The sequence below is a fragment of the Jatropha curcas genome, chromosome 10 (genome assembly GCF_041381405.1).
Source record: "Jatropha curcas cultivar XTBG-Jc1 chromosome 10, XTBG_Jcur_1.0, whole genome shotgun sequence".
Taxonomy (NCBI): Eukaryota; Viridiplantae; Streptophyta; class Magnoliopsida; order Malpighiales; family Euphorbiaceae; genus Jatropha; species Jatropha curcas.
Genome location: NC_143160.1, coordinates 2180659 through 2194903, shown reverse-complemented (window position 1 = coordinate 2194903; position 14245 = coordinate 2180659). Strand labels below are relative to the sequence as shown.

General features: G+C 31.4%; 2 protein-coding genes across 4 annotated transcripts; one reads left to right on the top strand and one right to left on the bottom strand.

Moving 5' to 3' along the window:
* Positions 1 to 314: 314 nt before the first annotated feature.
* LOC105648463 (uncharacterized) lies at positions 315 to 3627 on the bottom strand. 3 transcript variants are annotated; one of them, XM_020684978.3, is made up of 4 exons: positions 3373 to 3627; positions 2272 to 2382; positions 1164 to 1218; positions 315 to 959 (listed from the first exon to the last, which is right to left on the bottom strand). In XM_020684978.3, exons 1-4 carry the CDS (start codon positions 3544 to 3546, stop codon positions 559 to 561), a joined length of 741 nt encoding a protein of 246 aa, XP_020540637.1. In that variant the 5' UTR covers positions 3547 to 3627; the 3' UTR covers positions 315 to 558. The 3 variants fall into 3 exon arrangements, with proteins under 3 accessions (XP_020540637.1, XP_020540638.1, XP_012090251.1); XM_020684979.3 differs by having other exon boundaries at positions 2272 to 2373; positions 3373 to 3626; XM_012234861.4 differs by lacking the exon at positions 2272 to 2382 and having other exon boundaries at positions 3373 to 3624.
* Positions 3628 to 7796: 4169 nt separating this feature from the next.
* Positions 7797 to 11908, top strand: LOC105648841 (cytokinin hydroxylase). Its single transcript, XM_012235343.4, has 4 exons — positions 7797 to 8249; positions 8700 to 8929; positions 9602 to 10213; positions 11360 to 11908. The coding sequence occupies exons 1-4, from the start codon at positions 7967 to 7969 to the stop codon at positions 11789 to 11791; spliced, it is 1557 nt and encodes a 518-aa protein (XP_012090733.1). The 5' UTR covers positions 7797 to 7966; the 3' UTR covers positions 11792 to 11908.
* The last annotated feature ends 2337 nt before the right edge of the window (positions 11909 to 14245 follow it).

The window sequence follows — 14245 nt, the reverse complement described above, 5'->3', positions numbered from 1 at the left end:
GTCGATGCAGTTCGAATTGAACCAAAAAAAAATGAAATTTTTTTACAAAATTTCGCATCAGCCGACTCGAATCAAACCAGTCAATTCAAATGTAAGTCCAAACGACGAATTTTTACGAAACCAACTCGAACCGAACAGCAAATTCGGTTGAACGATGCCAAAATGGGTCAGTTTAGTTTTTAGTTTTTGGTGGTTTTCACCCCCCTGACCACTTATCCGCTGCATTCCGTCGAATGCAACTAAAAATCACCATGACCAAGTCGATAGTACACTGACAGATACATTCCAGAAACTGAAAACATGAAACCGCTAGATACTACCAAAAAAGAAAGACAATGTAATATGAATGAATGCTGAATCATTCCTTGCCCATCTCAGTAATACCAAAAAGGGGCCGGCATTCCTGTTCATGCCAACTTTACAACAATTGCCTTGTCGCCATCAAAAAAATTTCACTTGTTTGGAGCAAAAAATGAATATTTCTGGCTTCTATAACTATTCAAAGGTGACTCCACTATATAATATGCATTTTCATGTTATTACTTCAGGCTCAGAGTGTCAGGTATAATGGGAAGATACACCAGTTCCTGACCTTTTACTTTTAAGGGTTTTTCTGAAGGACTCTTTTGTGACCCCATAGTAAACTGGCTTACTGCCTCCAAATGTGACGAAGTTCCAACCAAAAACTGAACCACCCACAATATAGCTGTTTCGGTCATGTACATCATCACGCTTTATCTTTGACTTCAAATATTTTGGAGGTTTCTTTTTTGCAGATCGATCTGATGGCTGTCTAAATTGATGCAATTCTGGTACCTTTTCATCTTGGTGTCTGTTCCAGGATTGTTTACCAGGCACATTTTGACCTGATAAAGGTTGATGTTCTAACCCAATCTTCTTAACGGTGTCTGCCTCCATGGTAATCATCCGCTTGTACAAATCCATCACAAGATTCATTTCTGCAAGTTTGAAACATAAATATGAGTTGCCTAGTATGCTTTAAGAAAAAGATACTCTGAGCTAAGTGAGCTTCTCTTCCCGTACAGAAGATCTATATACATATGTAGATAGACAGATATATAGAGAGAGAGAGAGAGAGCCTGGCCAATGTATATCAAACCAAAAGGAAAAGAATCAAAAAGACTTAAAATATGAGGACTAACGTATTCGAAGTTCATGAGCTGCCTTGCTATTCTTGAAGTCAGGTGTCTGGAGTATCTGCATTTAAAACCAGGTTTTAGCATACTTTACAACACACTCAAGGGCAAAGGAGCCAATTAGAATGAAATAACCTAATCTTCGATGGAGTTACATTAGAGAAAGCAGCAAGATATTACAATAACTCTTGTTTCGTTAACTTCATATCAAAACCTTGCATCAAAGAGTTAAGAGGAAACTGTCTAATAAAACAATTGCATGATAGATAATTCCCACAAGTATCACGTATGCACAAGTGTTACAGAACTTGACATAGCAAAAATTCAAAGTAAATACCTAACAAAGATCCAGCTTTAATATTTTGTATATTCAAATCAGTCATCCCTTTGGGCCATTAATAATTTGTTTATCATGTTTGGCATTCATAAGAATAATAGTGAGAGGATTATAAATCATAGATCAGCTCAACTAAAAATATCACTAAAGGCATAATGCCGCATGTTCCTATTACAACTTCTAATATCAGTACATAGAAGTGGGTGCCCTGTTCCAACTGGTATAAACATTTCAAGATGTCAAAAAAACATGGTAAGGTATATCAGCTCAATCTAATGCACATCAACACTAGTTCCCCAAGCCCTCCAATAACGCATGTGCTGCTATCAATAATCAAATAAAGATCTATTAACTTGCATGGTCCAAGCAGAAAATTTCATTAATGGCTTCAGGATTCAATAGAGCAAGAGGAAGTAGGCTAATCTCACCTTCTCATTAGATTCTACCTAAACTGTCAGGCTAAAATAAAAATTATATTACAATAATAAGGCAGTTTTTAATTGTGATCCATCACAATATGATCGTTGAGAACAATGTTTGTATGGACATTCATGGGTCTTGAATTTGGTGTCAAGCAGGGGTAAACATGTTGGTACTATCGGTTGCAGTAGTTGGGCTTCACATGTTGCCTTGGCAAATCAATTAGTCATTTGAGCGAAAATATAGCACAAAGAAAACATATTCTTGAAGTTAACATACAGGAATAACAGGGCAAACCTATAGATCAATTAAGCACATTGAAGCAAAATTTCTCGGTAAAAGTTTTCAAAAGAATACTCTTAAAATTGATGCCATGCTGAATTTAGCATCCTGAATCAGCAAATGAAGAGGAGCCTCCTTCAATCTCAACATCCACACATCCCTTGCAACACAACACCACTTCCTCATCTCCATCCAGAATTTTCAAGTTAGAATCTTACACTATAAAGCAATACCCGCTGACAGTAATCAAGTTAAGAACAAACCAGAAAAGTGATAGCTACAAAAGCCCAGTTACATAACAAAATTCAACACCCAGCAAATACGGTCTTGATCATTCTGGCTTCCTTTTACCAAGAAACAAATATGATCAAGTTCTACCATGAATGACAGAATTTTACTAGACTATATTGCACAAAGTAATCTATTACCCATAGTTAATGAGCTTGCTTGCCTTGAAACTCCAAACAACATATATTCCACAATTAGAAGATCCAAAAAAGTGTTTAGTATGCTAAAGCAACATGTGATTACAGTTTGAAAACCATACAAGTTTTCAAATGCATTTGTCTAAGGGGGCAGTATTCAACAATAAGAACCTCAAGAACACAACGCAACTGAAATTCTAGAATATTTGCATCTGAAGAGCGGAGAATTATTAAGTCGATATAGGTAAAAATTGGAATGATAAATATGTCCAGATATCAATTTGCGTTATGAGTCAACCGGAAAATGAGAAAAATTCTTCTGATGTAGTATTTCCTTCGATTGATGGATTATGGAGCTATTGTCCTCCAACAACTAAAATCTGAACACCGATAAATTAAGCATTCCCAAGAACAAGTAGCCAAAGTTTCTCAATTCACAGTTATCAGCAAAACGAACTAACTAAAACAGAAATTATAACAAGAAGATAAAGATAAAGATTAAATTAAACCGAAGGATTAAGCTAAAGATAAAGTTTCCGTCCGCATGCCATTAATGAACAAGAAGCCAAACTTCCGCATGAAAATGGACGGAAACAGCAAATAGCACGACTCAACAAAAAAAAAAAACAAAGAAGAAGAAGAAAAAGAAAAAGCAACAGCAACAGAGTCATTCCCCATAGCAACAAAGAATCAAAAATAAAAAATATATATATATAAAGAAAAACATATAGCTATATGGAAAACTCGTCACCTGGATAAATTGGGGACGAAGTTGTCGAACAAGAGCGCGAAGTTTGAAGTAGGAGGAGCTACAGAGGTCAACATTGCTGAACTTTCTTCTTCTGGATTGAGTTCGTAATGGCGGGTCTTGTACAGTGCCAGTGAAGTTGCGTTTAGAGATTTTTACGGTTTTTTTTTCTTCCATGGACGAGAACCCTACGCAACCACAGAGCGCGATCTTTTGCTCTGCCTTCTCCCTCGATTCTCATTTCTTCAACTTTGAACGAGAACGTAACCGACTCTTCAGTGTTAAGTGGGCTCGGTTACCACTAATGATTGGCCCATTAAAAAGGTCCAATTTATGGTGAAAATTTTTTCTTTCAAATTCGAACTAGTTAGAGTCCAATTAACGAAGATTTTTGTTTTCTAGGCCCAGTCTGTTTTTTATTACTCAAAAGTTGGGCTTGCAGTCCTAAGACAACCTGACTGTAAGTTACCAACATCAAGGGGAAAACTTTCACTACAGTTCCTGTCGTCCGTATCTTGAAGGAATAGTTTCCCTTGTTTCGAAAAAATAAATCAAGAAATAAAGAAGAGAAGGAAAGAAGTACAATCTACTAACAAAAACAGGACAACAGGAAAACAAATTTACGGTTAAGATTGAATTTTAATTTCTCCTAGCACCCAAAATCAAGGGCTTTACGGTTTATTTTTATCTCTCAACATTAAAACCAGACATGAAAATACCGAAATGAAACGCTCAAGAAAATTTGCAGTTGGTTGAAGTAATTAGATTCACAATTTTCTTGAATCTTAAAAAGGAAAAGAAATTAATTCATTTATTAACTATTATATGCTGGTGAATTCATTGAAAATTTAAAATTTGTTAAATTGCAATTTGAAAAAAATATTATTTTAGGAATATTGTTTTATCGTCAACATGAAAATATTAAAATTAAACTTAATTATAAGGAGTTGTTTAACATACAGCAATTAAAATTTAATAATTTAATATATAAAATGAAATAAATATAAAATCCCCATAATAATAATAATAATAATAATAATTATTCTGTAATTAGATGGTATGAAAAATGTGAAATGCAATGAAGAAAAGGGTAATGCAACATCTCATATTATATACTGTAGAGTTACTGGCTTATTGCACGACAAAAAGAAAAAGAAGAAAATCAATGTTTTTTTGTTTATTTAGGGGAGGAAAAAAACAATAAAAAGGAAGACAGAAAGATATCGTTTTTGCTTTTTTATCCTAAATATTATATTAAAAAAGGTGCAATGATTTTGACTATTTTTGTGAAGAAAATATAATATATAAAAAAAGAAACATATATGATTGATAGTATAGCAAGAGGTTCAAAAATCAAATTGGAGTATTTTCTTCGTTGTTTTAGGTTAAAAAATTGGTAAAATAATGCGGCTAAAAGTACTAATATCACATGATAAATGCCAAGACCGTTGTGTTCCAAAAATATATGATACGAGCTCTATATGGTCCAAACACGTACCAAGAAAATTTAGGTCAACCCCATTAATATTGTTTATATTCACTCTTCAAATCTCACTTTTAATTTATTGTTTTTACTAAATAAATAAAAGAAAATATTTGTCTAAATCCAGATCAAGGCTCATCTATAGATCAAATAAATAAAAATAAAAATATCTGCCATTTTCCGTAACTGGTAAATTGTGATTAACGATTATCGATAATAATTTAATTGTTGATTACTAATGATTTCATTTGCTAGCTAATTCGGTGACTATTGAATAATTTTTAGAGTTAAATATTTAAACTTTAGTATTGTCTGTCCATAAATTGAAATTCTACCTACATTCAGCGCACTGTATTAATTTATAGATTAAAAAACCCAAACAATGCATTTATTTTTTAATCCAAATGAAAGTAATATTTAATATTTAAAATAAATTATGAAAGATGAATAGATTTTTCATGTTGTGTGGGACCGCCTATCCAATGAGACGTCTCATACAAAATGTCACAATTTTCACGATTGATGTTTCAAACTTAAAAGAATGGCTGCAAAAATTAAGCAAAATTGCATCATTCCCATCTCATCTCCACCACATAAAAAGAAAAATGCTAAATATATCTGACATGATATTTGCATGCTTTTAGTTGATGACTTCTAAAATGCAATATTTCAAAATGAATCAATTTTATCATATAAATATACCGAAATTAAGTGAATTTTAATATCAAATTTATAAATTGGAAATAGTCTATCTCACTTTCTAAAAATTATTTCACGGAGAGAAGGATTTCACAAATCTTATATTTTGACTAAACACTTTATACTCGTGTGGGATAATAATAAAATGAAAGAAAACAATTTTTTTTTTCATATATTAATTTATTAACGAAAAGGATGTTTACATTATTAATTTAAGTCAACCAAATTGCACAATCCAAAAATCATAAACAAATGGAGAAATATGTTATATATTAATAAATCTGTCACACATACATGCAACTGATTTATTATTTAGTAAATGGAAGGACTTGTGTGAATACTGAATAGTTAAATAAGTAATGTGGGCTCCTTAGAGTACAAATCAGGTCATATAGCTAGCTTGATTATAAGTTTATGTCAACCCAATTTTCTGCTGCTAATTAAATATCACATGAGTTACAATAATAACGTTGCAATTTTATTTTAAGTAGAGTTTGAGCGTTTAATCATTGTAAACTGAAAGTACTTTCTTTTTATAATTCGGTGCGAATAAATTAGGTTTAGCACAATTTGTTGAAAACACAAGCGCCGTAAAAAAAAAAGTATATATATATATATATATATGTTTGTGAGAGAGAAAATAGAAGAGTTGATAATTGTGGAGATAACGGCTGCTGCTACTAGTTTTGACTGAACAGAAAAGTTAGTTGGGTCTACAAGCTCTTAAATTGGTAGTTAATGGTCCAATATTATCTGTATTATTGCACACACCGACCATCATTGCAGAGCTAATAATAATAAAAATAATTAATAAGGCAGTCCAAAAAGAAAAACGGACCACTACATGTGCATTACGCGGTTCAAATAATAACTTTTTCGAGTACAATTTTTTTAGGTACTTTAAAAAAATAATAATAATCTCAAAAATGGCTTTTTTTAGCTCTAGCAATGCTGCAGGTCACATTCATACAAGTCCATTTATTTAGTGTATATCCCATGCAGCTTTTAGTGTTTTAGTTGTAAATTAATAAAAGGGAAGACTTTGATTGTCTGAAATTGGACTCCATTATAATAAGCTTGAGCCTTTTTTTTCAAAATAACAATTAAATTGAAAAAGAAAAGAAAAGGAAGGCCCAAGATAAATTAGGGGCCATGGAGGTTAACATGTCAGGCTTGAATCCTGGATTTCAGGGTTTGACCCATTTTGCAGTAGTAGTGGACATTGCACCTCAAAATTACATGTGATTACGCGTTTTCTTATTTTCGTTACAACACTGGAAAAATATATTATTATAAAAATTATTTATTATACGTAAGCATTCAAAAGTTATATGTAAAAATCATAATCTCTGCAGTATCTGATTTTTTCTCAAGATATAAAATAACAAAATTTTCATAAGATTTTGGGGACTAGACCCCCTAAAAATAAAAGAGTTAGAATAGCAAAATCCATAATCAACGTGTAATCTTAATTATGATAGGTGATCTTGGTCCTTCTCAACCTCAAAAGTTAGCTCAAGAGGTGAGATTTTCCCTCACACTTATAACTTGATCATCAGCCCCTTTCACAACCGACGTGGGATAACCCAGCAAATTAGGGATTTAAAATTAAAAAAGAAAATAAAAATGGCAGTATTCAACTATTTCATCAACCATCCATGCAGGGAAAGAAGGAGGGGACTGGAGGGAACGTAATATTATGTTAGAGCTTAGACACCATAACACGGCATTTTACGGTGAAATTAACAATTCACATCTCCAATGAGCATTCTCTCATCAGCGATGGAGTTAGGGTTTTTTTTCAAGAGGCAAAATAACACATGATGTATTTTTTTTTTCAAATTCTGCTACTTGTGATTAAAAATATAGTAAAAAAATTAAAAATATAATATCAAACACTGTGATCAAATTAATTCAATATGAGTAATATGTATCATTAAAAAATTATTCATTTCACAATAATATGTAGAATAAGTTATTATTTATTCTGTAATTCAGTAAAATTATGTTATTTGAGTCACTCTAGAAAAATCTCAACGAAAAATAATGAAAGAAAAGGACGGACCAAATAAAACCACAGGCTCGTAAAAAGCACAAGAATAAAAACAGGAGACTTTTGATTATTATGTTTTAAAAAGGTGTAAGATACAAAGAGAGACCTAATAAGTTGAATAATATACAAACCTAGATGTAATTAAATATGCAGTTCTATAGTTAAAACTCCGAAAGTATTCATGTATAAATACCCATCTGGTTATCATAAGCCGGCACCAACAGCTTTCTTTTGATAGACAAAACCTACCTGTAGCCTCTCTATACCGATAGTTAGCGAGGAAGTTCAAAGACATTAATTTTCTTTTGTTCTAATAAATCGGCTTAATCATTCTGTGTGTTTTAGATCCATAGAGAAAAGATATGGAGTTTCTTCTGATATTTAAAGTTTTTCATTTAAGTATACTCAGTGTTTTCATCTACTTGTTGTTTAAACTATTGATTTCTTTCTGGATCTCACCTGTTATGACATATATGAAGCTTAAAAAAAATGGGTTTGGAGGTCCAACTCCAAAATTCCCTCTTGGAAATATTGTGGAGATGAAAAAAATCAGTACAAGTAGTACTTCTTCTGGATCCTTAAACTTCTCCAATGATATTCACCCTACTGTTCTTCCTTACTTCGCTCAATGGCAGAAATCTCATGGTATTTGTTATATTTATATATTACTATTTTTTTAATACTTCAATTTTTTTTTTTTTGTTTATTATGATTAGCTATGGAACTCAAACTTCAAACTTGACAGCTCTGAAGACATTTTCAGTACTATCAAAACAAAGTTTATGCAATGGTTGCTTCATGTTCATGATATTTGTGGAGTTTCTTATCTCAACTTTGGTTTAGCTCAATTTGTTTTCTTTAAGTATTTTGATTCGCTTTGTACCCGAAAAAAAAAAAGAAAAGAAAAAGACAAAGCTTACTTGTTTTTCCTAATGTTTTATATGAAAAAAAAAAAAATGCGAAGGAGTTTTAACACGGTCCTGTTGGCATCAGTTCCAAACGAAAAAAAAAAGTCCAAAGTAGAAACTAATCATTTATGTAGTAAAAGTGAGACTGGAGATGGTAGATAATAGTGATGATATTTTTGTGTTGCAGGGAAGGTGTTCATATATTGGTTAGGTACAGAGCCATTTTTATACATAGCAGAGCCAGAATTCCTTAAAAAAATGTCTACAGGAGTGATGGGGAAGAGCTGGGGAAAGCCCGACGTGTTTAAGAATGACAGGAAGCCCATGTTTGGTAATGGTTTGAATATGGCTGAAGGTGATGATTGGGTTCGTCACCGCCATTTTATCACTCCCGCACTCTCTCCGGCCAACTTGAAGGTTATAATCCCTCTCTCTCTCTCTCTCTCTCTCTCTCTCTCTCTCGCGCGCACACACACACATGCATTAACTACAAAGAAATTATTTTGATCAATTGATAATATGGCAGTCCTGTACTTTATCCCGCATTGGAAGCTTGTGAACTCGACTAATATAGATTTGAAGAAACCTAATATACAGGACTTAAACTCAAGATCTTTAATTATGAAAGATGATATTCTTACCTCCTCATTTCAGCCTTACAGTGTTAATATAGGTAAAGTTGATGCATTAAAGACTTGTCATTTGTTAGTACGGAGTAAAAATGGATGAAGTATGTGAATGATTTTCCAAATAGTACAGTTAATTTTCTTCTAAATGATGGCTAAACTGAAAAAAGAAAATGATCAAATAGGTTGGTGGGTAAAACTTATGTTGAAGGGATGGTTAGAATTTATTAACTTCGTCATAAAAAAGGTCAGCAATGGTAATCTGTTATATTTGAATTAGGACTTCATTAGTATAATTATATATATAAATTATAAAGACATGCCAAGAGTTACTTTTACAAGATTAATTAGATAATATATATATCTAGCTACCTACTGGGATATTGTAATTTAATTGTAGAATTATATATTAAACCCACTAATTAAATTATGTTGCTTGACCTATATATGTTTACCTATTCAGGCTATGACAAGCTTAATGGTGGAGTCCACCACTAATATGCTAGACAAGTGGGGAGCCCTAGTAAATTCTGGCTACAAAGAAATTGACGTCGAGAGAGAAATAATTGCAATAGCAGGAGAAATCATAGCCAAGACAAGTTTTGGAATAGGCTACGAAGATGGAAGAGAAGTTATAGAAAAATTAAGGGCAATGCAATATACTCTCTTCAAAACTAACCGCTACGTAGGGGTGCCCTTTAGCAAGTTGTTGTGCCCAAAGCAATCGCTAAAGGCTAAAAGTCTTGGAAAAGAAATAGATGACCTTCTTTTATCAATTATTAGAGATCGGAAAAAATCTAAAAATGGCGGAAAACTTCAAAAAGATTTATTAGGGTTCCTGCTAGGAGAGAATCATGAAGATGGACAGTTGGGGAAGACATTGACAACTCGAGAATTAGTAGATGAATGCAAAACTTTCTTTTTTGGTGGGTATGAGACTACAGCATTGGCATTATCATGGAGTTTGCTGCTTTTGGCAATGCATCCACAGTGGCAGAACAGATTGAGAGATGAGATTAAACAAATTATAGGAGATAAAGAGATTGATTTCTCTATGCTCGCTGGACTTAAGAAGGTAATATATTAACCCATTGCTTGTATAGTCATATTATTATCACATGCACATATTTCTCGATGCACGTTCTCTTTGTTTGCTTTATTATGAGTTTTTTGTACGTTTACAAGAGCTCACCTATGTATTAAACCAATTATAAACAATGTTTTGATTTATAAAAGAGTGTTTCTGACTATACATTGAGAAAAAAATGAAACATAAATATTAAAAAAAAAAATCATTTATTGATTGGCTTGACGCATGGACCTGACTATACACATAATATAGGCAAAAAAATTAATTGTATATAAATAACATGGTTTCCAAAAGGAGAAAAATATGTTTTTATTATGCATTTTTTCATCCAATTAGAAAAAACCACAATTTGCACTTACTGCAAATTTTAACTGTTAAAATGTTTCCATTAAAACTTGATTTCAATAATTCAATATGATTATACCAACAAAATACTGGTTTGGTTGATAAAAAATCTAATTCTTTATAAAAGTGAAAATACGAATTTAATATTTAGAAAACTCAAAATAACCAAAATATTTACACTCTAAATCTCGTACATGGTTCTAAAAAAAAATAATATGACTAACATAATTTTAGTGTCTGACTTTGCTGCATGGAGAGTTTTAAAAGCAAGAAATACCTATTTTGTAGTTTGAAATATTAGAATTGGCATTGAAGACTAGCATTAGACAATAATTGCGTGGTTTTCACTTTTCACTTTTCACTACAGGTACCAAATTCAAAGAGTCAAGGTCAAACCCAACACGAGCAATAGTCCACACGCACGCGATCGCATTTTTCTTTGCTCCTCCAAACTCCAAAGTGCCAAAAAAAAAAAAAAAAAAAAAAAAAAAGCGAAAGAGAATAGTTACAGAAAGACACATCAGTGTCACAGATAGCAATGTCAAAACAAATTCTCACTTTTTGAAAACCTGACAACCCCAGTGGCTTTGACCAGCCAAAAGTGCTTGTGGCAGAACCGGCCATGGCTACACATCTAACCGGCCAGACGGCCGGTGCCGCAAACCAATAGTAACTAGTGCAAAAGCTCCTAAATTTAGCTTGTTTTGTTTGCTAACTTATTACACCATTAGACATAAGAACCACGAGGGAAATAAATGCACTAAAATTAAATTATTGTGTTTGCAGATGGAATGGGTTTGGAATGAAGTTTTGAGGCTTTACCCATCATCGCCTAACGTACAACGGCAAACAAGAGATGATATTACAGTAAATGAGCTGACAGTCCCTAAAGGAACAAACGTTTGGATTGATCTTGTTGCTATGCACCATGACCCTAATCTATGGGGAGAAGATGTTTACGAGTTCAAACCAGAGAGGTTCAAAGATGACTTGTATGGTGGGTGTAAACACAAAATGGGGTTTTTACCTTTTGGGTTTGGAGGAAGAATGTGTGTAGGTAGGAATTTGGCTATGATGGAGTATAAAGTTGTTTTATCCTTGATACTTACTAGGTTTTCTTTTTCTGTCTCTCCAACTTATTCTCATTCCCCTTCTATTATGCTTTCTTTAAGACCTAGTTTGGGGCTGCCTCTTGTTATTCATCCTCTCTGTAATTAGGGTGTAGGATTTTTAACTTCAAAACAGTCTCGTGTAACATCATCATGTCTATTATTTGTTGTACGTGTTGTCTAATATGGAAAATAATAGAAAGCATAAATGTTTTCTTTTTTTTTTTTTTTTCTCTTTCAGTCTCCGAAATCATTCAAGCTGTTCTTATTGACTGTTTTATTAATTTTATTTATTTTTTTACTATAAACGAATTGTAATCAAATTTATGAAAATTAATAACGGGAAGGACTTTCCTTGTCATGTACTTCAAACCTAACAAACCTTGAAAATAAAAGACATAACAAAAATCTGAAAAATAGCTTCTTTTAGCTCTAGCAATCTTGCTGGTCACATTCATACAAGTGATCCATTTGTATCTAATACAGCTTTAGTAGCATTATCTTTAGAAACAAAAAGACATAAACAAAATTACATTTTTAAATTTTCATATATCATTTTTTCTCTCAATATTATGTTATATATAAGAGGAGCATGCTCGGTTTCTGGTATATTGAGCTTAAGCATTTGTTTGAAATAATAAATGGAAAAGAAATAGATTTATTTGTGTGTTTAACAAAAAAATTAGTCATTTTCGGAGGTTTTCCCCTCCATAATACGGCAATTTATGGCACGTTAAATTAATTAATCACATTTGTAATGTGCATCATCGTCATATAATTCGAAACCAAAGATAATAATTATAAAAAGCTTTGCCAGAAACATGGAGGATTAGAATTTTGACGACACATTTTGGAATTTGCTTTTATTTTCTTGTACGTAATTATGTTGTCCATGTTAATTATTGACATTATTGGTGATAAAAACATGGGATTAATTTCTATTTGCACGCTGTCTTCTTCTCAAGAGACAATAAGAATAAAAAATTACGCAAATTCTATCTTTATTTAGACTTTCTAGTCATCTCTCATTGTGATACATGCTTTTTTATTATTATTATTATTATTTTTCAGACAAATTTCAATTACATTATAGTTAAATTTTCCTAAGTACCTATCGAACTTAAGATCTAACTGTCATTTACATTATATAAACACATTAAGTTTTGCGTGACTCGAAAGTACTATTCTCCACTGCTTAATACTGTTAATTATGCACAGGTCACGTTAATAAAATGTGCATTTCTAACTAATAAATTATTATTAACAGTGACAATGACTTTGATCAGGATACACAGACAAGACAAGACAGGATAACCTAATGCAGTATTTTTTTTTTTTTTATTAATTATTGCTTTTGTTACTGCTTTGATGATTATTCATCACACTCTTATTTGAAATATATATATATATATATATATATATATATATATATATATATATATAAAATTAGAAAAGTTAACTTCTGATAAGGATGAGCTGTGAGATTTCAAAAAATATATATGATAACTTATGTGATAAAAGAGTTCATAAAAGTTCTATAAAATGAATTCTTTCTCGAAGTAAAAGATAAAACATTTCAGTTCTCTTTATTCAAATAAAAAAATAATTTAATATAATGGACTACATAAAAGAAAATAGTAAACACAGAATCTCTCACTCTTTATATTATTGAAAAATCAATCGAACTCAACATAATCGGTAATAATTAAAATTATATTAAAATCTAAAAATTATATGCATAGATGTGCTTCTTTTTTTTTATTAAAGAAGTCTGATCTCAGCTTTACGATTGCAAAGTTGACCAGGAATATGATTTCCAACAAAAAGAAAAACAATATTACCAAAAGTAAAATGTAAAAACGAGTAAAATAAAATAGAGTTTCTATCTTAAAGAAACAAAACGGCTGGTTGGGTTTTCATTCCAGAAAACGAAATGATGGAAAGAAAATAAAGAACATCTGACCGTTGATTTTTCATTTTAAAGTAAAAAAAAAAAAATGAAAATCTGATATTTGACTTCCGACTCCGATATTTCAATAGTTGATCTTTGACCCGAGAATCACTATTTAGCGGTGAATCTCGATGTGCATGAGATTTGCATGTACACAAATGTCCAACCCCACTAACCACCATAAACCTCCACATGTACGTGGAATTAACTTGTCTATATATTATTTATTTATAGATTTTTTTACATCAAATTAATAAAAAATAATATTTTTATTGAAAAAAAAATGTAATCATCTAATGCAAAAAACGAGATAAATTTAAAAAATCTCTATCTTCATTAATTTAAAAAGATAAATAATATTTTTCGTGTTCGTTTTTTTTTATGTAAAAAACAATAATATTACTAGTTTAATAACAAGAAAAAGAAAAGAAAAGAAAAAGAATGATATTTTATACTTTTCTTTAATTTTTTTGCCTAAGGAATATATATTAGTAAGTGGGTTCTTTACTTCTTTTCCGATTTCTACCACTCTAATCTTAAAATAATTAATTGATGCTTTAGTTTTTATAAGCAATAAATTTACAAGAAAAATAAAACAACAAATTTTTAATA

Bases quoted from the DNA above. Each gene is read 5' to 3' on its own strand.
- LOC105648463 (XM_020684978.3), bottom strand. From the start codon at position 3,546: ATGGAAGAAAAAAAAACCGTAAAAATCTCTAAACGCAACTTCACTGGC. The intron at 2,383-3,372 runs GTGACGAGTTTT...TTCTGGATGGAG, and splicing joins TTCGTCCCCAATTTATCCAG to ATGAGGAAGTGGTGTTGTGT. The intron at 960-1,163 runs GTTAGTCCTCAT...TCAAACTTGCAG, and splicing joins AGCTCATGAACTTCGAATAC to AAATGAATCTTGTGATGGAT.
- LOC105648841 (XM_012235343.4), top strand. From the start codon at position 7,967: ATGGAGTTTCTTCTGATATTTAAAGTTTTTCATTTAAGTATACTCAGT. The intron at 8,930-9,601 runs GTTATAATCCCT...TTACCTATTCAG, and splicing joins TCTCTCCGGCCAACTTGAAG to GCTATGACAAGCTTAATGGT. The intron at 10,214-11,359 runs GTAATATATTAA...TTGTGTTTGCAG, and splicing joins TGCTCGCTGGACTTAAGAAG to ATGGAATGGGTTTGGAATGA.